Below are 27,189 nucleotides of genomic sequence, written 5' to 3' on the forward strand. Positions count from 1 at the left end.
CCTCTAACTTTTTCCCATTTTTCATTTTGACACTTCATCTCAATTTTGTTCTTGTTAAACCCTTCAACCCCATTTTTATATACCATTCTAAACAAAATACTATCTATATTCTTCACTGATACTTTTGCATGTTGAAAATCGATAGATGGACTAGATGTTTTTTTTTAACTATATTGAAGATGAGCTTTTTTACCTGTATTGGAGCTGAGTTATAAATTAGTAAGCGAACATTTTTGGTTAAGCCCATATGCCGTGAAAAGATAAAACACAGAATGCTATTTAATTAGATGTTTCATACTTTTTTTAATGTTATTAACACGTGAATAATTTATACTAAATAATATTTGTTTAAATGATACATAAAATAGCATTAGAGAGTTAAAACATTATATCATATATTTATATAAAAAAGAACTTTAGGCCCGCCTACGTTGTACCAACACAACCATAATTTCCTTTTAATTTATTAATTTTCAAAATTAGCCTTTCACTTTCATAAAAAGTTGTGAAATTTATGAAATGTTGTTACTTTTATAAAAAAAATTGCGACTTTAGTGAAAAGTGTGACTTTAGTGAAAAGTGTGACTTTTATGAAAAGTTGTGACTTTCATGAAATGTTATGAGCTTTTCGAAAGGTTGCGAGTTTTTCAAATAGTTGTAACATTTTCAAAAATAACACAAAAAATTCTCATTACCCTTTGTTATTTATACATAGAGGGATTTCCTCTTATTTTAGAACAACAAAAATTTTGAACTTCTTCTTTCTTTTTCACGATTAAATATTTGTGTACTTTGCTTATGTTGAGTGGTTCAGTGATAATAAGCTTATGTTATATATCTTGGTATGCATTTGAAGAGTCATTAATTTATGCTTGTGTTATTAAGAACAAATGTTAAGATGCAACAATTTTCATTTTTTTTTATATTATTAATGTTTATTACTACATAAACTTATATGTAAGATAATATAATATTTTACTTTTAATAACATATGGATTTTAAATATTATTTTACAAATTCAGTAATATTAAATTTTCGTGCAAAGAGCAGATAATTTTACTAGTAGTAATTGAAAACTAAAATCATGTGCTATTTATGAAAATTTGTCATACGCCGAACATAAGTTATTGGGCCAAATTGTAGTCCAACTTGATTTCGGGGCAAAGACCCTCCGTCACATTCACTTGGGAAATTTGCAGAATTTTTTTTGCTAGTTTCGGTTCAGATGCTCAGCGCCCTTAGCTAATTATCGATGATTTAGGTGAGTTTCTTTGTGATTTGGACATTTTCTGAATTGTTTGAGTTACTGTTTCGTGACGATCGGAAAGTGCCATTTCAGGCATGAGATAATGAAAGAGAAGAATCCAACTGTTGCTGCTTCTACTTCAATTTTCAAGAAAGTATTGTTGAATTGTTCAGCTCAGGTTTGTCCAATATGGGTATCCCTTTATTCTTTTTATTGTTTGTTTTTTCCCTTAAATTTCACACATATAACTCAAGTAAAAAGTTGTAAAGATTTGATGTTTCGTTTGATATCCTTTCTTAGCATTTGTTGTCTTTTCCCCCACAAATCTGATACATATAGCTAAAGAGGTGAACTTTATGTGTCCCTTGATGTTCGATTGATCTTTTAGGCAAAAAATGAATCTTTTTATGTACTTTGGATTTAAATCATCATCTATATTTGATTGTAATGAGTGGGGGTGAAATATTAGACCCACTACCTATCTGATCCTGTTTGCTCGGTTGTTTGTTTCCATATTCCTCGTGTCAGAGATTGAGAAATACTGAAAACATGAGGATCTTTTAACAGATTATTTCTACTTCTCTTACAGGCGAAAGTGTATGGCAGTTGTGTTGCAGCGAAGGTTCCAGAAGTAGAACGTGATATGTGTTTAAAAGAATTCCTTGAATTGAGCAATTGCATGAAAAGCATGGTATGATAACCTCACCGTCATGTTTGAGTTAGAAAAGTTGCCTAAATATGTCCTATGTAATCCCTTCGCTTGCCTGATTTTCCTGTTTATTTAACAGATAAGAAGAAAGGCTTGAATAGTATATATACGCAAGTTAAGAGTGATAAGCAGCTGTTGTTGAAGTTAAATCAAGCATGAAAAAGTATGATATTTTTTTCGTTTTTGAAGGATAATAATATTGTTCATTTAATTATAATGTGTTAGCATATAGCTCGTTGGACAGTTAATTTATTTAATCATTTAGGTCTGGTGTTTCTCAGGTCTGTAGTTCTACATAGGGGGAAGTGAAACATGTCAGCACAAGCATCTTCATCTCAGCCTTCTGGTTTTGGTAGTTCTGGTGCTCTATCACATGTGTATATTCAGTATCCACCTTTAAGATGCACAATCTCTGGAGCAAGAAATATTTTCTATGATGATGGCACGAAACAGCTTATTGTTCCCACATCTGATCAGGTAAAATGCTAGGCTAGAAAGATGAACGCAGTCACACATGGTCTACGTTGATGTTTTGACAAATCATACCACAGGATTTTTTTGCTTGCTATTACCAGCAAACTAAATGGTGGTCACTCTGTTTGCAGGTTTTCTGTTGGAAAACAACTCCATTTAATCCAAATGTGACTCCATCCTCTGATCAAATAGGCGAAGGTCCAGTTTTGTCCATTCGATATTCTTTAGATTTAAAACTTCTGGCTGTACAAAGATCCACTCATGAGGTTCAAATTCAGAACAGAGAGAGTGGGGATACTTTTAGTTTCAAGTGCAGGTCTGGGTCAGAAAGGATTCTTGGATTTTTTTGGACAGATTCACCGACGTGCGATATTGTCTTTGTGAAGACCAGGTATATAGCAGAAATAGTTATCTCTTAAGTTTCTTGTCTGAATCAGCTTCCATAACTATTTGATTACTTCATGGTTCTTAAATGTTAGCCTACCGAAAGAATGAATGGAATTTTCATCAGTAACTTTAGCTACTTTTTGTGTCTTTTAAAATCGGTACAACTGACTTTGAATAAATTCCCTCACTTGGATAGATCTTTATAGTCTATTCGATATATTGGCATGTCTGGATTGGATATATTGCCTTATTTGTGTAATTTTTTCTGAAATTTTAGTCATTTTCGTAATCATAACTAGCATTTGGTTACATCAGAAAATAGCTAACAATTGTTTCATGAGGCAACAATTAACTTCTAATTTCAGTTTCAGAATCCAAACTGAACTGCCTGTTGTTGTGAACTCTCTTTATAGTTTTTTTTTTGTCAGTAAAAAATAACTTTGTATTACTAGCAATAAAACCTGAACCCTGAGGTTTCAGGTTCAAAACTCGGTGGAGACAAAAAACAGTAGGTGATTGTTCCCATCTGTCCTAGCCTTGGTGGACACCTGGTACCTATTGTTGGTCGGAGGTGCCAGGTATTCCATAGAATTAGTCGAGGTGTGTAAAAGCTACTTGGGACACCACGTTCATAAAAAGAACACAACAAACCCTGCAAAAGATGATGCTGGAAAAGTTGCTCTGGTTTATACTCATGGTGACCAAAATAATTATTTCCATCAAAAAAAAAAATATTTTTCACACGAAAATTCGGAATGTCTGTTTTCCATATCTTCAATAATATTTTATATGTTCCATTATATATTTATCCCACATGGTTTTTGTAAGGGCTACAAGTTTGTTTTTCTTTTTATAAGCTAATGTTTTATTAACAAGGCACCAAAATGGTATAGAAACAGAACAGGACTCAAATACCTCCAAACAGTAGACTAAGCTACATGTTCCCTCCCAACAGATGCAAAAGTCCAGATATTGATCCATACATTCTAATGTACTACTTTTAGACCAAATATAAAAATTATGCAAATATTTGCTCTTGATTCTACAGACACAAATTCTCTTCCCTTCAAAGAAAAAATTATTTCTTCCATATGGTCCAGAATATACAAATGGGAATTTCCATAGCTGCTTCATGCTTCTTGAGACTTTTTTGCCTTGCTAGCTTTCCAATTAATATTGAATCTTCTGAGGCATAACCGATGATCTGCCAGCGTTGTTAGAAAGAGCTCCTAGCATTGTCTAGGAAACCTGCAATGATGCAGTAAATACTCCATAGTTTTTGATCTTTTCTTACAGAGATGCCATCTCTTGCATCAATTTTAAAAAAATTAAAAAAAAACGACATCTGTTGCTTACTGAAAAACGTCTTCACTGCAGATTGTTTTGAGTTGAACATGCCCCCTTGGTTGCAATCCAATCCAAACTAGGCTGCCTTAACCTAGGGCTAGGTTTAGTCTTCCAAATCAGCTTCCAAGGCCAATTTAGTACACCAAAGCGACCCTGCCGCACTAGCAAGCTGTAGCAATTCCTTATCTAAAAGGCTAAAACCCTCTTTTTCCTGCTGATGACTCAAACCAAACTATTCACTATATTTTGATCAATTGATATTGATTCAAACTGTTGAAGTAACTGACAAAAGTCTTTTTTAGAAACTTCCATTCCCCCGTCATCAGATATCTTCTCAAAGTTAACCACTACCTGGAACTTGAATAGAAGTCCATTTGACCATCTTTCCTCATAGAACAACTGAACATATCTGAATATTTGATCATTAAGCTTTCATCTCCAATCCACCGTCCAAAACCTTATCTGGCCCCATCTCTGACCTCTAATTTAGCTGTAGAAATTCATCCCACAACACACTAATGCCTTTCCAGACCCCCTACTGGACTTCAATAATGAAGAATTATCTCTGCATTCCCCAGCTATCCATATGATACCATAGATAGCATCCAGTACCTTCTTCCAAATTTCATCTCCACCCCTAATATATATCCATAATCATTTAAATAACAAGCTCTTATTATGTAACTTTTAAGTCCTCACACCCAATCTTCCGTCCTTATCATTTGTAATCACTTGCCATTTGACCAATTGAAATTTCCTCTTACTGGCATTCCTTTCCCGTAGAAATTAACTTCTTGTGGAAATCAGTCTCTTTTCCACTACGACATACATTTTTTTTTTTGAAATTAGTCAGTTTGTATCATATCAGGGATCAAAACAGTTCTTGGGTAGTACTGAAACCATATTTACGATAGAGTTCTAGTGTCTTCCCTCTCTTTTTTTTTTTGAGAATGAATTTTTTTTTCTTTTTATCTATTCTGCCTGTACTAAACTTCTGTTTACACCAAAAATAATAAAGAGCTATACAATTCATCTTCTGCAAATTGTTCTTCTTGCCCTCAAAACATCTTTGATTCCTTTCTTTCCACACTGTCCACCATATACAAGCTAGGACAATCCTCCATCTCTCCTCAATTATAGTATTGCCTATATTGATCCAACAATTTAGGACTATGTTTGTTGGTTTCACCCAAGTGATCTTCCTAAGGCTGCTGAATATTCTCCATAATTGATCTGTCCATTTGCAATGCAAAAAGAGGTGGTTTACTTTCTCTGCCTGTTCCTCACACAAATAGCATCTTGAGCATACTTGGAACTTCCTCTTCTTTATATTTTCTTGTGTCAGCACTGCTTCCTTTGCTAGTAACCATGTGAAACAGTTTACCTTGTATGGGATTTTAGGTTTCCATATTATCTGCTATGGCCAGAGCTCCATTCTGTCATTTGAATTTGAATGATTAAGATCTTTGTAAGCTGAGTTGACTCTGAAAACCCCTTTGCTGCCGATCTTCCACACAACCTTTTCTTCTTCCCAAGTCAGATTACTAAATTGTGCCATTGTATCATGGAAGGCCACTATGTTCCCCATCTCCCAATCATTTAGATTCCTCCTAAGATGTAAGTTCCACCCCTGTCCTGTCCACATTTCAGCCACAGTTGCATTTTGTTGAAAGCTTAGTGTATATAAGTCCGAGAATAAATGTTTCAGGGTTCTTTGGGCTATCCATCTGTCCTCCCAAAATGACACCTTCATTCCATTACCCACCTGAAATCTGATTCTGGAACGAAACATAGGCCAAAGATTTCTTTCTGATCTCCAGATACCATATCCATATGGTGTAGTTATCATCTTTTTCATCCAACTATTCTCCATTTCATATTTTCCCCTGATCACGTAGCATATTTTCTCCTGTCATAAACTTCCAAAGCCATTTTAACATTAGGCTTTTGTTTTGTCTCTTCATGTTCCTAATCCCCATTCCCCCCTCTTTCTTGTTTTTATGACCACTTCCCAGTTGACTAGATGAAACTTCTTTTTGTCATCATTTCCCTGCCAAACGTAATTTATTCTCAAAGCATCTATCCTCTAAATGACCTTGTCTGGTGCTGGAACACAGGCATCATATAAGCAGGTATTGCATCTAGTACACTATTAACCATGATTAATCTACCTCCCCTAGACAGATATTGGCTCTTCCAGTTGGTTAACTTCTTTTCATATTTTTCTATCACTCCATTCCAGATCCCTATTGCTTCACAAAAAATGAGAGTATCATCTGCATATTACAGATGGGTAATCTCCAAGCCATTTTGTGCACTGTTGTGCACCTTAAAGCCCCTTATCCAATGCTTCATCTTTGCTGTGTGAATTAGGTTACTCAAAACTTCCATGGCTAAGATGAATATAAAGGGTGACAGGAGGTCATCTTGTCTCAGTTCCCTTTGGGATGGTAAAAAACCACTAGGATTTCTATTAACTAAATTAGAAAACTTAACTGTGCTTATGCAGAATTTCACCCATCTAATCTATTTGGATCCAAAACCCATCCGTTGCATCATAAATAGTAAGAAATTCCAATTTAAACGATCATAGGCCTTCTGTATATCAAGCTTGCATAGAATTCCGGGGCACTTGCTTCTCTGTCTAGACTCTACACATTCATTTGCTATCAACACTGCATCCATTATTTGTCTACCTTTTATGAATGCCATTTGGTGGTTGTCTACAAGCCTGTGTAGCACCTTCTTTAACCTTTCTGCCAGCAGTTTGGCAATGATCTTGTAAACTCTACCTATTAGACTAATAGGTCTAAAATCTATCAGTTCCTCAGCTCCAACTTCCTTAGGAATCAAAGCCAGTAAGGATCTAGAACATCTATGATAGACACAATATCATTAGAGTAATCTTAATACATCTGGAATTCCTCTCCTTCCAAATCGTCCACCAGATACAAGCTGGGACAATTCTCCATCTAATCCTATCCTTAGCATGTGAATATGTTCCCTCGCAGCTACTAAGAGCCTCTGTTATCTTGCCTGGAATCGTCCATGTTATACCCTTAAGGTTTAGGATGTTTCTCCACAAATGAGCTGTGTATGGACAATGCAGAAATAGATGGTTGACTGTCTCAGCTGTTTCTTTAGTCAGGAAGCATCTTGAGCACAGTGTCATACATCTGCTCATCAGGTTGTCCACTGTTAAAGCGGCCTCCTTCGCTAGTAACCATACAAAAATTGATACCTTGTGGGGAACTTTTATCCTCCAAATCTGCTTCCATTGCCAGTTTGCTGTCTGGTGGTTGGACTGGTTCATAACTTTATAGGCAGCATTGATCTTAAAAATGCCTTTGGAATTGCCCTGCCACCATTAAGGATCTTCACTAGCTTGAACCCCAGGAAATTGATCAAGTTTGCCGAGGAGGCAATCCATCCAATACACTATTAATGAGGATGAGTCGTACCTCCAAAGGAAAGATATTGCTTCTTCAATGGATTTACTTGATTTATCTACCTAGAACCCCTATCAAATACTTATCTTTCTTTTTCACCCAGTGGCAACCTTAAATAGACTGTAGGGAATTTTTCCACTCTACACCTAAAATATTTGCAACTACTCAATACAGTCATCACAATTAATGCTAAATTTACTACTTTTAGATACTTTAATCTTCAACTTAGCAGAACCCTCTCAGATAAATAAATTGATCATTTTCTGCCTCACAGAAGAGAAGAATATCATCAACAATTAAATCACGCTGAGAATCCATTATCAGAACGTAAAGGTAACTTGATGAAGGGTTACCTAATCTCGGTCCTCCTTGATACTTGAAAAAGCCTTGAGGGTGACCATTTATCAAAATTGAAGATCTGTCTGTAGAGACGCAGTTTCTGATCCATCTGATCCACAATTCACTTCATTAGTTTTATATATCATGCAGACAAGACGAGTTGACATGATCATATGCCTTTTCTAGATCTAGTTTACATGCTACCCCTCTCTGCTACCTTTTCAAATATATTATCCACAGCTTCATTGGCGACCATGGCCGCATCAGTAATCTGTCTACCTAGTATACATTCTGATTTGGTGAAATCAGCTTACTAATAATCTGTTTACGTTTTTCTACAATAGCTTAGCTATGATATTACGTACACTTCCCAATAGGTTGATAGGTCTGGAAATTTTCACCTCAGCTGCTACCGTCTTCTTATGTATTAAGTCAATGAAAAAAGAATTCAAACATTTGTTTTAGGTGCTTTCAGATGAAAATTCTCAACTAGCCTCCATACACCCATTTTGGCCATATTCTAGCATTTCCTAAGAGAAACAAGTTAAAACCATTTAGCAAGAAGCCTTAGGCCTTGTTTGTTTGCACTTAATAAACTAAATCTTTAATCATTCAGGTTCCAATCATTAAGACCTCATTTGTTTGCACTTAATAAATGTATGAATCTTAATCATTCAGATTCAGCCCATTAAGTGCTTTTGGTTTTAAAGGTCTTAATCTTGATCATTGAGATTCACCCTATTACGTCCATTTGTTATTTTTTTTTTAAAAACCCTCTAAATGGATCTGAAAAGATTTGAACGAATCAGATTTGTAGGAGAGTCCTTTGTATGATAAAATAGGTTCTAGTTTAGTTTTGTTTTAAGTACACGCAACTGTATGTAGCTCCATGATGTAAATTTGGGACCCCAGCCTAGATTAATACAGAAACCGTTACCTTTGTCAAAAAAAAAAAAGATCTGTAGGAGAGTCTTAATACCATTCAAACTTATTTAATGCACTTTAAAATAATCAATGTCGCTCTTCTTTCTCTTTGCGCGACTTTGTTTGCTCTCGCTACAAATTTTCTTCATCTCTTTTCTCAATCAAACATCATTTTGAACTGGTTAATTTTCAAAATCTTTACAAGTATTTTTCTTATATTAACAATTTTTTTGGGGTGTATTGATGTTTATCAAGAACACTTCTATCCTTTTAAGATTTGTGTACAACACTTTCTGAAAGTTCTAGTGCAACAAGAGTTCATGGTCGGAGTCCAAGTTGTACTTATCCCTGTCGTGGTGTCTCTTATATATCTACTATTATACATATAGATACATGTGATGAAGTTGAGTGACAAAAAATATGGAGGTCTTAATAATTCTGCATCCCAGTCTTCAATTTCGACTCAAAAAAGTTTTGGGATAAAAAGAAAAATATCTTTGTCTCAATTGGAAACTAATGAAAAGATGAGTATTGCTTTAGAGTTATTTATTAACAAAAATAGTGGACCTGAATTTGAAGGATGAAAGCATTTCGACGGTAAGAAATGTTTTGGAATGAAAAGAAAAATCTCTTGTTTCAATTGGAAATTAATGAGAAGACGAGTACTACTATAGAAAGAAAAATTAGATGACGTTGGATGGGAAGAACCATTATATAGTATAAGAGGTTAGTATATTTTGTGAAATTGGTAGTACAAAAAAACATGGATGACGCTTGGATTAAGGTCATTGAAAAAAAGATCTTTTTATTTTTTCTAACTAGCTTGAATATATGTTAGGCATTGATAATATGAAACCTTCTTTATTATTTAATTAGTTGTATTAATTATTTTATGAAAAGATATTTATGTTGAATTCTTAAAAAATTATGTTATAATAATTTTACACTGGATATATAATTTTTATTTGCATAGCATATTTTTCAATTTTTTAAATCATATATATACATGTAAATATTGTTTTCTTATTCAAAAAGTTTTTTTTGATGAAATGAAAATTTTATTTTATTTTATTGATATAATGTTCAATTTTATATGCACATTTAGATTTTGAAAACAATTAGTCTTAATCATTCATTGTATTTGAAGACCACATCTTAATATTCGGATGTGTATTTAGATCTAGGCATCAGGATCTTAATGCACATCTTAATATATATTCAGATGCTAATTCAAATTCTCACGTCTTTAGTTTTAATGGAAACAAACGAGGCATAAGTTTGCTTGTTTTTTAAGGTTTGAATCTTGATGTTATTCAATTCTTAACATTAAGTGCATTTGTTTTTTAAAAACTTTACAACCACTTGTTCAATGATTCCTACAAAGATGAACCTTCACTTGATGGCTTCCTTTGGTATTCCCTTCCAAGAGTTCCTATACAAGAAACAGATTCACTAAGAAAGAAGAAAAGTTAAAATGGTTAGCATAAGGAACATCCTCACTTATATTTTTTTTTCTTCTTTCTTTTCCCTCATTCTCTTTTCAACCTCTTCACTCTTTTCTTGTGACAACTCACTTCACTTCACACTTTCTTTCCTTTTTCCACTCTATAGTTGTCACCTTGCTCATCCTCACTTTCTCAATCTTTTGTCGCTCATCCTTTTCTCTTTCTCAGAGCATTCTTTTCATTGTAATTGAGACTCAATTGTTCATTCAAGACTTCATTGGGTTCCACGATTCAAGAGTAATCTTCTTATCTTTCCAATCAAATGGTGACTCTCCCTTTCTTTATGCACTACTTCCCTATCAAAGAAACAAGATCTCCCAAGGATGATATGACTGGCATGTAGTTGAACAACCCCACATTCAACTTCATCTTCACGACCCCCAATAGTGAAAGGATTCCTCACCACTTTGTTCACCTTCAATTCTCCACAATCGTGCAACCAGTATAACCTACATGGCCGAGGATGTTTTGGTCTTCAACTTTTAACTCCTTCACCAAGGTAGCACTCATTAAATTATCACAACTTGCTCCATTAACTACTGTAGTGTACATCCTATTGAAAACCATACATCTCGTGTAGAAGAGATTATCTGTTTGAGAATCATCCAGTTCCACCAAGGAATCAATCACAACTCTTTTTACCAACATATCTTCTCTTTCAACCAACACTTCATCATGTACGTTTCTTACCAAAAAAGTAATATCCCAAGAAACATCACCATGGACATCAACAAAAGATTCTTCAGTCTTATCACCATTCTTAAGACATGGCACTTCACAAGTAGATTCAAGGATAGGTACCTCCAAAGACTTGCTTTTCTTTTCACTTCCACTGTTGTCGATTTCCTTCTCAAGCATAGCTAGAAAGTCAAACACACTTGTATAGCTTCTTGTAGCTTTTTTTTGTGAAACTGGTAAGGTTGAATTCTTCGGCATACCTTAATGTTGGCTACTTCCAAAAAGGAATTATTACAAATTTCCTATCAAATCTATAATTTGGTCTATATCATCTATACAAAGCTGTTTACACAAAAAAAGTAGAGATACTATACAATTCCATTTAACTTTGTGGATGGAATTGGATCTATCTTCAAAACATCTTCCATTTCTTTCTTTCCAGACTGACCACCATATACATGATGGTATTAGCTTCCACCATCTCTTTTGACTCTTGCTGCCTCTTCTCCTAATCCAGCAGCTCAACAAATCTGATGTATGTTCTGGCATTGTCCAGTTCATGCTTGTGATGTTGAGAAACAAGTTCCAAATTTGAGCAGTAATTACTTACAATGCAGGAAGAGATGGTTATTTGTTTCCCCTGTCAAGTTGCACAAAAAACACCTAGGAACTAGTTGTCTGCCGTTCTTTTGTAGGACTTCTTCTGTTAAACACGCTCTCTTTATCACTAACCAGGTGAAACACTTTACTTATGTAGGAATGTCACTCTTCCAAAAATAGTTCCAATTATATTTGGGGCCCCCCTGTCATCCCCATTAATCCTCGTTTGTAGGCATTGTTGACTGAGAAGACTCCATCCTTGCTATGTTTCCACAGGATCTTGTCTGTTGCTATTGTAGTTATAATCATTCCAGCTAGTTTTTCCAGTAGCGCCGCCGCCTAGCTTCTTGTAGCGTTTTGAGTCACATTTTCATTCTTAGGTACACTTTCCACATATGAAGGCTTAGGGGTAATAGGTACACTTGAAGCACCACTAGCATATGTACAAGATTGAGGTGTAGTCAATCACCACTAGGTGACCCATGGCAGTAGTAAGGTGTATTGTAGCTTGTAGCACTAGGCTTCCCTTAATTTGGCATAACATACAGTCTAGGTGTACTAGTGGCACAACTTTATTTTAGTCATTGCATCTCAATGTCCATCATACTTGTTCATCTTTAATTGACTTGATGCATATCACTATCTGATTCCAAATAGGTTCACTCACAGAAGTTGAGCCTTGACCGTCCTCCATAGTTTTTACTGCAAATGAACAAACGTTTAGCAATAAGAGTTCCTAATCAATTTTTAGTGTATCCTCAAAGTGACAGTCAATCCTGGAATTATTCTTGGATACAAAGGTATCAAATGGGCTATATCAAACTCGCATGCCCAGTAACCCATATGTGGTATTTAAAACATCTTCCTAGACACTAATAGGTCAATGGCCTTTGCAACCTCGCTCAATTGCACTCACCACTCTAGCATTTCTCCACACAAGGCTATCCAAATTTCTCTTACACAACCAAGATTTACAAAACTCCAAATAGACATTCAATTATCGGTTCGGCCTGGAAGTTAAGAAAAATACAGACACAAATAACTAGAAAATACTTAGTAGGACTATTACTAAGCGTGATCTAGCTTAGGAAATCCAAAACAATTGAAAAGGAATGAAACATAGCGGCTTGGACCCAAAAACCTACCAAAAACATAAAAAATCCAATGCTGAAATTTTCTGGTGCGGGCAAAAAACGTGGTGACATTTTTGAAATGTCTAGACGAAAATGCCTTGGTCTTGAGTAAAGCGTCTAGACGAAATTGGCTGAAGTTCTCAGTTCAGATCTGTCCAAGTCCACGAAAATTTCCGGCTAAATGATTTGGTACATGATTCTACGTTTCCAGCTCATAATTTTTTTCTGCAAATGAACTCAAATCTGTTCCAAATTTCTTCAAATCTACTTCAAACACTCCGAAACTTTGGATTATGGTATCCTCAATCAATATCAAGAGTTTTCCACTCAATTCTAGCTCCATTTTAAAATCCAAATCTTGGAAGCACACCTCAAGAACTTCAAGTTCTTTAATGGTGAAATAATTTTCGAACCCCAAGTACTCCAATAAACTTCAATTATGCTTAAACTTCAGATTCAAGTTCCCTTATCAATGCAGAACTAGTTTCAAGCACACCCAAATACTTCCAATCAACAAAAATCAGATTTGAATTTTCAAAACTCAGCTCAAGTTCTTCAATGATCTTCGATACAATTCAAATTTCCAACTTTTGATTAGGTTTGGGTATGAGTATTGTTTAAATTAAGTCTTGGACCTAACTCACACCCCAAAAGCTAGCTCAAAGGGATGAGGATTGCCCAAAGCCTTATAAGAAGTCCACTCATCTCATTAACCATCAATGTGAGACTTTGTCATACTTTAACACCCCACTTCACGCCCCGTGCTTAGCATCTAGTGCGTGGACAGTTTCAATTTTGGGGGCCCAGCAAACCATCTCATCTAAAAGCTTAAGTTGTTAGAGAGAGCACACTTAAACACGTTTCAATAACAAATGTTTCAAAAAAGCTCCCTAGCATAATGCTAAGATGGAAATTTTGAAATGGAGTAATATCACCAAACTTATGGACTGAACATTACCTTTAATATAATCACAACACCAAGCTTTGGTAAAACTTTATCTTGAAATAGGAGGACACATTTAACTCTTATTTTCTCTCTTGACCACTAAATGATACTCCTACTTGCGGGTAATTGTAAGCCAAGTCAAAAGTGGAGGGATAAATTTGAACCTTTTTCTCGAAGATTTAGGACAGGCAGGGTCCACCCAATACGAGATATTTGCTACTGGAAAGGGTATGAACAGACCTAAGTGTACCAAATGATTGAGCAATTTCAGATAGTAAAGGGGCAAATTTGAAACTTTTCCTTTGTGCTTATGGATGTCAATTTTTCTTGGTAACTTGGTATGAGCATTGCATATATCATATTTTATGCCTTAATATCATGTATGCATTGTCATTCAATAATATAACACTACTACGTTTCGATCCAAACAAGCATTGCCATTAATTTAGGTGAAGCTTATTTTTGAACCCTTTCAAAATGATTGGCATGCATATCTGATCTAGATCCTCAACTGCAGTGGACTGGAGTTATTCTCGTGCAGTTCTGGAATAAGATCACTTCAACTGGTAGAGACTAAGAAACTGAATGTGAGCTGGTATGTCTATACACATGAAAGTAGATTGGTGCTTCTAGCCACGGGAATGCAGTGCAAGAACCTTACAGGATATCAGGTTTATTTCTGGTCTTTCATGTCTTTCTTTTTAGAATCTTTACCTCCTTGGTATAAAAATGCATAACATCACTTTTGCAGTATATCAGCATGATTGTGCTCCGTTATGTGGTAAATATAATGCAGCAATGGCTAATAAGGCCCTACAGAGGAACTTAAACAAATACTTTATTGCTTTGGTTGGCTTAATAATCCTTAGGAATATCTAAATTGTTGGGGGTCGAATAGTTTACCATCCTAGTTTTTGAGTTTTTTCAGATTGGGGGTTTCAAGGTTAAGCTTCTTAGCTGAAGTATATTAAGCTTCACGTAGGAAACTTTATCTTTTCTCCGAGGAAGTAATATCCATGTCTGTCTTCACCTTTAAGGATCAGCATTTCTCGTTTTTCAGATTATATGATAAGCCCCTGTAGCTGGAAAAAGTCTTTAGAAGTGAGATTTTGTCATTTATTCGGCTTATCTTTTTGTCCTATAATGTCTTACATGACTAAACTAATTGCAATCCTTCATGTTCAGAATTCGATTGATGCAAGGCATTCATCACTAGATCCTTCAATTTTGAAAGCTTGACATTAGTTTTTATTCTGTTTTATAGATTTCATCCGTAGGAATAGTCCGATTGCCAAGGTTTGACATGGCAATGGCAAAATCTGAGGCAAATAGTAAGCCTGTCCTTGCTGCAGAGGATGTTTATATCGTCACAGTGTAAGTGCTTATCCTGTTCTCTTTTCTTTAGTGAGATCTTTCACATAATTTTTGCTGTTGAGTAGATTTTTCATCTTAATTGTGACATGTTTCCCTGTTAATTCACAGTTATGGTAGAATTTACTGCCTGCAACTTGATAAAATAGCAATGCAACTCCATTGTTACAGATTTTATCGGGATGCCGTGATACAACAAGTAAGCTCTTACCAACACCAAGGGTACATGCATATTTCTTGTAAGAGTCCCAAGTTGTATGCACGGACATTTTAGCATTCCTAACTCCTGAGATTTTGAAATTACTGTGAAGTAGTTGTGGCTGTAAAGATAGATGGGAAAAGGGCCTGAAATACCCCTATTTTGTTATTTAGAGCCTGATGATATCTATGTTGCTCAAACTCTTAAAAAATGTCGGCGGGTACGTGTCAGATTCTCCAAAAGTAGTATATTTCTAAGAATCCGACACGGGTGCGGCATCATTTCTTAGGATTCCGAGCAACATAGGCTGATATAACCCCTTGTTACAAAAGTGACTTACATATACCCCTGTCATTCCAAAAGTGACTCACATATACCCTTACCATTCCAAAAGTGGGTCACAGATATCCTTTTCATCTACGGAAGTGAAAAAGTTATTTTAAATTTAGTTTTTTGATTATTAATTTTCAAAAAATATATGTAGGGGTACAGAGGATCCTTCTAGCAAAGTTCAGGCATATGCTTGATTTTTTCCACACATGAATTATTTTTCGACTTCTTTTATTACACAATTATTTGAGGTTCTAATTCTTATTTCATTTTTTTCTTTCATTCTTTAGCGTAAAAATAAGAAAAATAAAAGAAAGAAGTGTGAATGGGAAAAGAGAAAAAAGTACGAAAAAAACTTCAAACTAATTTTTTTTTGGCTATATTCTAATTTAAAACTATTTTTCGCGTCTATATTGTAATTGGTTTTTGTATTTGTAAAAAAAACAATTGGGGCACCTATAATAAATTTTACAAGAAAATTAGTGGAAAATTAAATTTGACCATTAGAATAAAAATAGTCTAAAAAAATGTGTGAGAAGGATTAATATATCCCTACATGGATTACTTTAAAGAGTATATGTGATCCACTTGTCTACCAGTACGGGTATATATGAGCCACTTTCATAACGAGTATATATCAACTCTAAATGACAAAATTCAGGGGGTATATCAGTCCCTTTTATTAAGAGAAGATTGGTGTCTATTATTATGGTATCTGATTATTGGTAGTCTTATTGACGGACTAATGTGGTACACTTTTTAGATGAATTGTTCCCTTTCTAGCCATTTCAATCTTTTCAGTCCCGCAGCTAAAGGGTCGATTCGGACCAGTGAATTGCAAAATTTTAAAGACCTGAAAATTTTCCAGCAATTTTTCTTGGAATTATTTTTCCAGCAAAGTACAATTTAGGTGGCATTTGTTTTGAAAAACTAAAGAACAGTTTCCAGTCTCTTGCAGAAGTGAAGGTGTCAGTAGAATTAAATAGGCGGAGTCAATTGTAAACCACAAAGGACTACAACACCCTGTCATAAGGAAATCACGTTTAGTAGGATGAATCAGTTCACTCAATACCCAAAAATGAAATGGTTTAAAGGAACAAAATTGAACTGGTATCATAAGGGAGGGGAAGGAAGGGAGGTTAAGGAGGGATTGAGGGGAAGGAAGGAGGGGGAGGTTAAGATGGAAGACTTCCGTGAGAGTCAATCCTAAAGCTTGGATCATGCTGGAAAACGAGGTAGATCAGTTTAATAGGGGGGGGGGGGGGGAGAGGTGGATGAAAGCTCTGGGAAGACTCCAAATTCAAAGAGCTTTCTCTTTTGGCTTCTAATGCCCTTTGATTTCACCCGTTTCAGCGTGTGCTTTATAAATTGCTCGTGCACAAAATAAGACAAGATCCTCCAACACATAAATGGTTTCGCAAACCAACCTCCTAAGTACATTGGAGGCATCACTAATGGTCCCTGCCAAGTCCCAGTGGCCCAAAACAATGTGGATTCACCAGTGGTGTAGAGGAAGAGGTTTTGGGACAAAGGGAGGGGGAGATTTAGGACAGGGGACAAACCTATTTGTTCCAAACACAAGAGGCATTCGTCCAATCCAGTAGAACAAGAATCAAGGATAAATAGTGGTTAATGGATATTAAGATCATTACATGTAATGGGAGGGGGATAAATGACCCAAACAAAAAGGGCCATCATGAAGGTGGTTGTTAAGGAATGTGGGGCAAACATCTTGTATTCTGTGAAATTATGGAAGAGATGACATATACGGTATTTAAGATTTAGAGAAAACTCGCAACATTGGAAAGTAGAGAAGTCCAAATCTCCTCACATCATTTTAAGAAGACTTAATCCATTGACGTCGCCTTACACTTGCCAACAAATTTCATTTACACACACGAATTATGGTTTGTTATAATTGAACACTTGAACACATGATAAAGTACTTTGTTCCAGGATCTAGAGAAATATGAGCTAGGGAGAGCCATGACAAGAGAGTTATCTGTTAGGTTAACAATATGAAGTTTTGATGATTAACAAACATAACTTGACATATGCAAGAACCAGATATTAAACATGTCCCAAAATAGGATTGGTAGCGTTTCTGACGAAGAACTACTGAAGAACCAATTCCTTAACATGTCAACTAGAAAAGTTTCTTACTAATCTCAAAATAGGATTGGTAGCATTGATTTTTTACTAGTGATGCTGAGTTAGTTCTTCCTCTTTTGTTTTTGGGTTTTGTCTAGTTGATATGTTGCCTTGTGTTTGATTACTCTTACGTCTTGTTGGATCTTCTTGTCCTTAAAACATAAATTGGTCTGCCGTTTGATTGTTTGAGTTTGTATTACTAAAAAGCTATTTCCTCTTACAACTTGTGGGAAAACAAATGCATCAACTTTATGAAATTTTTAAGTTATACTTTTGGAGGATTTCATGTGGTACTTAAGGGTGTTTGGATGGACTTAAAAGCTGGTCAAACCTACTTTAACTCAGTTTTTGACTTCTGAAAGTGTTTGGCAATATATAAAAATAACTTTAAAAAAGTTAAGGAGAAGTTTTGGCAAGGTTAAAAAAACTTAAAATAAGTTTAAAATGGCTTAAAATAAGTTAAAAACCAAAAGTAGGCCTCCCCATACTTTTTATTATAGACTTAAAAGTCATTTAAGTTTGACTTTTTATTTTTGACTTAAAAGCTACTTTTAAGCCAATCGAAACGGGCTCTGCTCTGCTTGCATTTGCACCGGCAGATACCAATTTTTTATTGATATTTGTCTGAAATAACTTTTCTTCTCTGATGACAACTAAAATGTACTTCCAGGGTTCTTTGCCAGTTTATTCCAACAAGATAGCTGTCAGTGTAGTTGACAATGTACTGCTTGTTCACCAAGTGGATGCGAAGGTGGTTATCATATATGATATATTTGCAGATTCTCAAGTGCCTGTATCTGCTCCACTTCCATTATTGGTTAGAGGTTTTTCTAGAGCAAATGCTGCAGCCTCTCAATTGATGGGTCAAAATATTGAAGGTCTGGAGGGAAAGGACTCAAATCATGGTGAAACAATTATTTATGCAGATGAGTGGGTATTCCTTGTTCCAGACCTTATATGTGATACTGCCAATGGAGTTTTGTGGAAGATCCATTTAGATCTGGAGGTAAAATTCTGATTGCTAGTAAATATCGCGATTTGGAAGTTTACGGTCTTAGTTACTATCACCTTGATCTTTTCCAGGCCATTTCTTCTAGCAGCTCAGAAGTGCAAACAGTCCTCGAATTTTTGCAGAGGAGGAAATTAGAAGCAAATAAGGTCTGCTTTCTTTAATGCAGATGCTGTTTAGTCATGTAGAAATGTAATTTTCTCTGTTTGGTGCGTGAACATTTTGAGTTACTACAAAAAATAGTGGGCAGTTTGCCCTAATTTATTTGTTAGGATAGAAGCAGTTTCACCTTCACTGTGATTGACCCCATTGAGACATTAATTGGGTACTGTTGTACCAAATTACCAATCAATGCCTGTCCAAAAATGTCTTTGTTGAATATTTTGCAGTGAATTAATATTTTCACCATCTAAAATTGTTTGTTTCAGGCTAAACAGTTGTGTTTGGCAATGACTCGGACAATTATTCTCGAACGACGACCTGTGCCCATGGTTGCAAGGGTGATAGATGTCCTAGTCAACTGTTTCTCTCTTTCAATAAAAACGGGAAAACATCATATGGGATCAAAAGTGAAGAGAAGTTCAACAACCAGTGGTTCTAATGTTAATAGTGCTATTGATGAATCCATCAGTCAAGCAGATACCTCTGAGAAGTCACCAAAACAAGAAAGTGGTAGTGGCACGCATGACAAGTCTATTGTGAAATCCTCTTCCGTTACTTCTGAGTCTGAAGACAATGTTAGTTCTGCACAAAATAGAGGCAAATCTATAAATGTCGATTTATCTAGTAGTGAACAAAATGGAGGTAACTTGGTTGGGACAGATGTATCAGGTGATGAAGCTCAGCCTTCTGTTGTACGACCTCAAGCTCCTGGATCAGGTAGCACTTCCCTAAGGACTGATGAACAGCAGGAGTCTCTCGTAACTTCTGCTGCAATATCTCCAGATGATCTGTGCAGCTTTGTGTTTGTTCCTGTAGAGGAGGAAATGGCTGGGGATTCTTCTTACTTAGTTGCAATCGTTGTTGAGTTCCTACGCAGGTACACAATTTCTCTGTGAGCTATCTCATAAATAGGGAATTCTTGTAATGCCATCGCTATCTAATCACATTTAGAAAAAACTTTGAATGTTTTATTAACTTATATAGGAGTAGTACTGCAGCTGTTAATAAATATACAAGGCAGTTCATCTGTAAATATCCATTTTTTAACCCTGAAAGAAATATACAAGATTTTTTCAAAGGAAGGTCGTTTTTGTTTTGAGTCTAACCAAAACCAAACCACACCAAGCTTTTCTCAACAGTAGGTCACAAGTTTTTACATGTTATTTCCCTCCTCTAATAAGTTATTTTTCCTTTTTAAATTATACCTACTATGTGTCATATTATTATGCCTTCAATAGTTTATACCACTTTACGAGTTTTTTAAAGGTGAAGTTCCTAAAAAAAATTTCTTAGTTTATTTTTTATGCTGTTTATATTACAAATTTACTAGTCTAATGCTTGTTACTTCAGGACTGTTGTCATCAACAGTTGGCATGATCTGCATGAACTAATAATGTGGATGTTTGGTTGATAGTTTTAAAAACTAAATAGTTGCGAATTATTTTTTAGCTTGATTATAATATCCAATTCTATTTGTTCCTTAAACTTAATTCCGAAAACATTTCCATCGAACTGTTCAATCCATCCAAAGCTCTCCTTAAATATAGAACTCACCTTTTCTATAACTAAATCCTCATCAATCTGAACTGCTTCAGTTTTACCATGTCCATACATCTTGTAAAAGCGAATTTTTTTTGCTTGCTCTTCTTTCTGACATGTTTTTACTTTTGATGCATGAACTGTCTTTTCTGTATCTTATAGATCCTGTATCCTTCTTTCAGTGCTAACCTGGAAAGGTTGAAAGTGCCTCTGAATATTTATGTATTGATGATACAACTGCTAGCACGGAACGAAAATTATGCAGAACTTGGATTGTTCATCATGAATAAGGTTAGCTAATTGTTATAGTATGTATTTTCAAATGTACCAGGAGTTCTATAACAAAAATAAGAGTTTTTTTCCTCGACAAACACCTATATGAGCCCTAAACTTGTGTTCATTGTGTTTCAGATAATTGAGCCCTCAAAAGAAGTTGCAATGCAATTACTAGCATCAGGCAGGCATAATTTTCAAACAAGGAGGTTGGGCCTAGATATGCTCAGAGAACTTGCATTGCATCATGACTATGTCCTGCTACTTGTTCAAGATGGATATTATCTTGAAGCTTTACGTTATGCCAGGAAAACTAAGGTATTCTTAAAACTTTCCCTGGATCCGATATTTGAAAACCTTACTGTCAGGAAAAAAATCGAAGGAAAAAAACCTTGAGTTGACCACTTCTATATCAGTGCGCTTAGTTTACATGTTTAAACTCTGAAGGTTTCATTTTCATGCTTTACCTGGATACCGTTGTTGGGCATGAGTTGAGATTAGGACTAAACCTGACTGATAGTTTCAACTGTACTTTAACATCTCTTGATTACAGTATCGCAATAATGTGCCAAGCTGGCATTTCTTTATCTAAGAGAATGTGAGGAGTTGGGTTTTAGCTTCAGTTTCTGTTGATTGCACTCAAGACAAACATGACAAACTTTCTTGTATGACTGAGGATTCTGACATTAAAGTGGATGTTATTCAGGTGAATACTGTTCAGCCTTCATTGTTTCTTGAGGCAGCTTATGCTTCTAATGACTCGCAACACCTGGCTGCTGTTCTAAGATTTTTCTCAGACTTCATTCCTAGGTTCAAGAGCACTACTGATCACCAAACTTTTAGTCGTTATCTTGCCGAGATGAGTACAATGATTACTGCTTCAGGCACCAAATCTTGACATAAATGAAGAAGTTGGATCACTCTGTTCCCCCTTGAAGATCAATGATTCAGTTTATTGTTGAATGTCAAAGTTCTGAAAAATGGCTGTGGGGCTTCATGCAAGCACAGTAAGAACCAGATACCGCTGTAACATGTAAAAACAGTCATTAATAAGCTTTAGCTTTTTGGATGAGACTTTTAACGCGTATTACAGAAATAAGTTTTTGAAATGCTGAGGACTAGTAAGATAGATGTAATTATCATACTCCATTTTCCTGGTGATCATATTCCTTTTTAAATTATTTTTTTTGGGAGGTGGACCAAAATCCTTTTCTACCTTTTTTACTTCTTATTTATTCAAAATCATCATTTTCCGTCATTTTTCCAATATAGAAGTAGACGAATGAGATAGTGTCAGTCCGTTGACTCTCATTATTTTTAGAATAAAAAGATAATTTATTTTTGTGAAAAATAGCATTATGTGATGTTATTATTATATTATCTTTAAGATTAAAAAAATTATAGGTTGTACTATTTAAAACATAATTAAAAAAAGGAAAAATGGTCAAAAATACTTCTCAATTTTATTTTATCGGTTGATTTTACCCCTGCCATTAAAAACAAGTTAATTTTACCCCTGCCGTGAATAAACATTAACAAATATATCCCTCCTTGGATGAAAACTTCCAAATCAATAATAATTACCCATTTTAACTTAGATTACCCAATTTAAATCCGATCTGACCCGAGCTAACTCACTTAATAATATAGAATCCATTTCTTTTACCAAATAATACTTTGTTTTCCCTATCGCCACCACCAAAGCCACCACCTTTGCCGAATCTCCTTCGCCACCATCGCAGAAACCACTCTCTCACTACTCTTCATCCTCCAAGTGAGCAGCCAAGAAAATCTAGCTAACAATAATACTACTTCAAGCAGTAACAACTTCTTTAAATCCAATAATACTGATAATTAAATTATAAAAATTTCAAATAAATCAAAGAATGAGAAACTCTTACGAACAACAATCCATTGGAGTCGAGAAAACTTCCTAAACCCTTGCAGATCTCTATTGAGGGATACGAAGACTAAAGATTCGAAATGAAATGATGTAACAGAATTTTGGGCTGCAATGGTCGAAAAAGAGTGTGAATTGGGGAAGCTATTTTTCTCTGTGTATTTTTGTGAAGTATTTAAAATTATGTGAAAATGAAATAGCAAATTCTTGATTTATGTGCATAATCCAATTACTGAACAAAGTTTTAAAAGAAGAAAAGAAGTCAGTTAAGCAGCGACCTCCACGCAGGTGGAGTCCTCGGAGCGTAAGCGCCGACGGCCTAAGCCAGCTCCGCTACAGGTCCACCGTAAGAAAAGAAGATTGATAAAAGGAATGAGTTATATTATTAAATGGGTCGGGCTTGGATTAAAATTGCGCAATTTAAGTCAAATTGGGTAATATTTTATTGATTGGATATTTTCATCCAAATGGGGGTATATTTGTTAAGTTGATTGACGGCAGGAGTAAAATTAACTTGCTTTTAACGGCAGGGATAAAGTCAACCAATAAAATAAAATTGAGGGGTACTTTTGACTATTTTCCCTAAAAAAAAGTACAAGTAGTAATTTTTTTATTCCATTTATAGTTTTGGGATCAAATAGCCCTCACAAAAGTTAGATAGCTTCAAACTTTTAGATATTTCAAATTTGACTTGTGAACTTTCCACAACTCAAAAGGTATCAATTTAGTCTTTTTATGAGGCATGCAACTTAACACACAACAAGTTGTCAAAAGAGTTTAACCTTACTAATTTAAAGATGTATTTGACTCAATAAGCATGACATTAGTTAAATTAATTAAAATTTTATTTTTCCTTTCCGTTTCACAATTAGGATAGTAAGGAAGAGTTTTATGAATCATTTCCAACGATCAACAAAGGAATTAAACTCATTTTAATTTATATTCACGGCCTCCATCATTACTAGTTCTTATTATTTTTCTTCTAATAGATTTTCAACCTTTTCAAAATACATTTAAAAATTAAAAAAATTTCGAAAACGTCACTTTTAATTTTTATTAAGTAAACAGACAACTTAGAAAAATTATTAATGAAAGTGATAAAATATTTATTTTCTCTGTTAGTTAACATTTCTCCAAATTCACAAATATCATTGTGAATCAATTATAATAAAACACTTTTTCTTTTAACTTAAAAATGATCCTTTTAGTGATTTGTTTTTTACGACAAGTCTCACACTTTTTTTAAAAAATCAATCACTGAAATTAATCTTAAATTACTCATGATAGTCACATAATCATGATCAATATGACACAAAATGAGCATGTCAAAAATTAATAGAAGATAGCATGTAATTAGGAATAGAAACTTTATCCATAACATCTAATTACACGTGTAATTCTTTCCCACAAAAATATCATTTTTTCACAATTACATATTGGTCAAATATATAATTTGTTTGAAGCATGGTTTGTTAAAAGAAAATTAGATATCAATTTTTCCCCCTCATGGAATGAGTATGAAGTACATCTTTCACATTTAATACCTTCCATAGGTAAAACACAATTTGATATATCTCTTTCTAAGGAACTTAAGTGGTGTAAAATCACCAAGCATGATGGTTTGGACTCATTAAAAGGAGTATATCTTTCAAATTAATCTGTCATAACAAATATGATGATTTGTACTAGAACAAGTTAACCATTAATTAACATTCTCAATCATGTTTATATCTATAATTTTGTCACAAAAAGTTTTCAGTAACATATGCCTGAAGTAGAGGACCACAATTTTAAATTCACAAATTTGAGCAATATGACCATTTGTACCACAGACAAAACACCGTTCCTTCTTTTAAATTTGTGATTTTATGTTTAGTTATTTCCACTATTATTTTTTAATGAGGTCTATCATCATTTGTTTTAAAAAATCCTTCTTAGGCTTCATAAAAATATTTTTGCGAGAATCTAGAGTATTATTATTTGAATTAACTAAATTTACCTTAAGTGTGATGTTGCTCGCTTCTAATTGTAAAAGTTTTCTTGACCCCTAGTCTCTTCTTTCGTTCATTTTTCATTATCAATGTTTCAAGATAAATCTTCTTTTGTTTGTGGCGCATAGTTTTTTGAAATCCCCTTCAAGAAGATGAAAGTTTGTTTACTATACTACAACCAATAATATTCTCTCCAATTCAGGTCTCTTCGGATTTGAACTCTCCAACATACATTATAAAGTCTTGAACTTGATCGTCTATTGATTTTTTGCCATCGTTAAAAACACAAATCAGTTAGCAAAATATTTTTTTCACTCCAAATTTTTCAATAACATACTTATACTGCAATGTTTTTCAAATTTCCTTTTTACTAGAGTAAATTTTATATTAAGATTATAATACCAACATTTTCAGAATCATACTTTTCTATTTTATTTTTTTTTGACAATAAGTAAGTTCATCATCATTCATGGATGAATATATTGTCAACTTTATTAAGATTCTTCTCAGTTAAGCATAGAAATGATGAAAAAACTTAAGTAGAGAAGTCCTTTGCCATTCCACTTTTTGAAGTGATTACCATTGAATTGAAATCACTTGGTAAGATCTCTCATCTTGACATTTGTGAATTTTTCAATTGCAGTAATTGATTTTCCTTAAAATTGTTCATAAAATTACACATTACAAATCGCAAATTACAATTGAGAAGAACATAAATTACCTTCAGGCTAAGGCGCAAATATGTCGCTTATGTTAAAGAGATTTAAGCCTATTGCAACAAAATTTTCACCTGTCCTACAGTAATCTTCTTGACTTGTCCCTCTGTTAGACATGAAAGAGGAATGGTGCAATAAAAATATAGTGCGATCGACATACCTCTAGTCATTGTTAATGATATAGTCAGAGTCTACAATTCTTTTTTTCTTCAAAGATCTTCTAAGCACTCAAAACCTCACTCTTAGATAATATGTATTTTTTAAAAGTAATGTGCTTAGGAACCTTTGAACTAAATGACATACTTATAATCGTGCTTCCATCAAGAACGGTTAAGAGGTTTTGGAAAGTTACTAACCGCTAGAGTAGTAGGATAGTGGATCCATGTTGTGAGATAATGGGTAGTTAACTACCTTCCCATTAGTGGGATAATGGGTTCATGAAGTAGGATAATAGACCTATGTAATATGGACCATATCAACATTAATAAAAATGCTAACATTCTCCCGCTTGATCTGTATATTTTAATCCCATTAATGAAATATAATACAGAATCATGGCTATAGTTTCTCTGCGAGTAGCATCTTCCATGTATCACGATGCACTATATCTCTAAGCTTTAGCCCATATAATATTTATTCAAGGTCCATACTTTAGCGATATTTGTGAAAATAAAATTGAATGTGCACACAGTAAACGAGAAATATCATAAAAAATAGAGTTTCATAAATATTCATTGTTACAACTAAATTTTACATAGTGGGACTAAGTCCCATTGTGACTACATGATCCTTAAATTTTTATGGTGGAATGCCTTTAGTTAAAAGATTAGATGACATTACTTCAGTGCTAACGTGTTCAATGACCACTTTCTTGTCTTTAACACGTTCTCTTATGGCTAGATATTAGATGTCGATATGCTTGCTTCGACTACCACTTTTATTATTCTTAGCTATAAATATAGCAACTGAATTGTCACAATATAACCTTAATGGCTTCAATATAGTCGACAATTCTAAGTCCATACATAGAAATCTTTAACCATACATGATGTGGGGTAGCCTCAAAACAAGAAACAAACTCAGCCATTATAGTGAAGTAGTAACTAGAGTTTGATTGACACTTCTCCAAGATATAGCTCTACCGGCTAACGTAAATATGTATCCTGAGTTGATTCCGGTGAATCAACACAACCAGCAAAGTCCGAATCAGAGTAGCCAATGACTTCTAAGTCATTGATCGTTTGTACATAAGCATATAATTTTTTGTTCCTTGAAGATATCTTAAGACTTTCTTTGCAGCAACAAACTTCAATTCTGGAAAAACAGGCTGAGGCGACGGACCAAACGACGATCCGTCATGGGCACGACGGACCGTCGCAGGGTCTCGTTTCAAAACACTTAGAAAATCTGAAATTGGGTACTGAAAATCGACTCTCTGAACTTTATGACGGAATGGCAGGACGGACCGTCACAGGTGTGACGGACCGTCACAGACCCTTGGTGGAAATTTGGGTCTCTGAACTCTGCAACGACCTGCAGGACGGACCGTCGCAGGCACGACGGCCCGTCAAAGGTTGCGCAAATCCCAGGCAGAATCGGATTTCCTTACACGTTTTAAGGGACGTTTTGGGACTACTCTTTCCTTAATTATAGACTTCGTGGGGTTATATTAATAACTCAAATTCTTGGTGGTTAAAAGAGGTAACCCTAAGTTAATTAGTGGGGTATTATTGCCATCTTTTACACTTAATTATATGTTAACTAGGGTAAAAGAAAGAGGGTTTGAATAAAGAAAATAGAAAGAACAGGAA

At 34.7% G+C, this 27,189-nt stretch overlaps 1 protein-coding gene across 2 annotated transcripts; it reads left to right on the forward strand.

The window, feature by feature from the left end:
• The first annotated feature begins 1,086 nt into the window (after positions 1–1,086).
• Positions 1,087–21,976, forward strand: LOC101263794 (uncharacterized). Of its 2 annotated transcripts, none has more exons than XM_004234710.5 (15): positions 1,087–1,261; positions 1,340–1,424; positions 1,836–1,937; positions 2,035–2,118; positions 2,237–2,432; positions 2,561–2,820; positions 14,255–14,408; positions 15,002–15,111; positions 15,220–15,307; positions 18,459–18,794; positions 18,872–18,946; positions 19,226–19,836; positions 20,681–20,789; positions 20,910–21,089; positions 21,478–21,976. In XM_004234710.5, the coding sequence occupies exons 5-15, from the start codon at positions 2,268–2,270 to the stop codon at positions 21,667–21,669; spliced, it is 2,280 nt and encodes a 759-aa protein (XP_004234758.1). In that variant the 5' UTR covers positions 1,087–1,261; positions 1,340–1,424; positions 1,836–1,937; positions 2,035–2,118; positions 2,237–2,267; the 3' UTR covers positions 21,670–21,976. The 2 variants fall into 2 exon arrangements, with proteins under 2 accessions (XP_004234758.1, XP_010317860.1); XM_010319558.4 differs by having other exon boundaries at positions 1,096–1,261; positions 2,221–2,432.
• Positions 21,977–27,189: the final 5,213 nt, after the last annotated feature.

The sequence above is a fragment of the Solanum lycopersicum genome, chromosome 3 (genome assembly GCF_036512215.1).
Source record: "Solanum lycopersicum chromosome 3, SLM_r2.1".
In the NCBI taxonomy this organism is placed as follows: Eukaryota; Viridiplantae; Streptophyta; class Magnoliopsida; order Solanales; family Solanaceae; genus Solanum; species Solanum lycopersicum.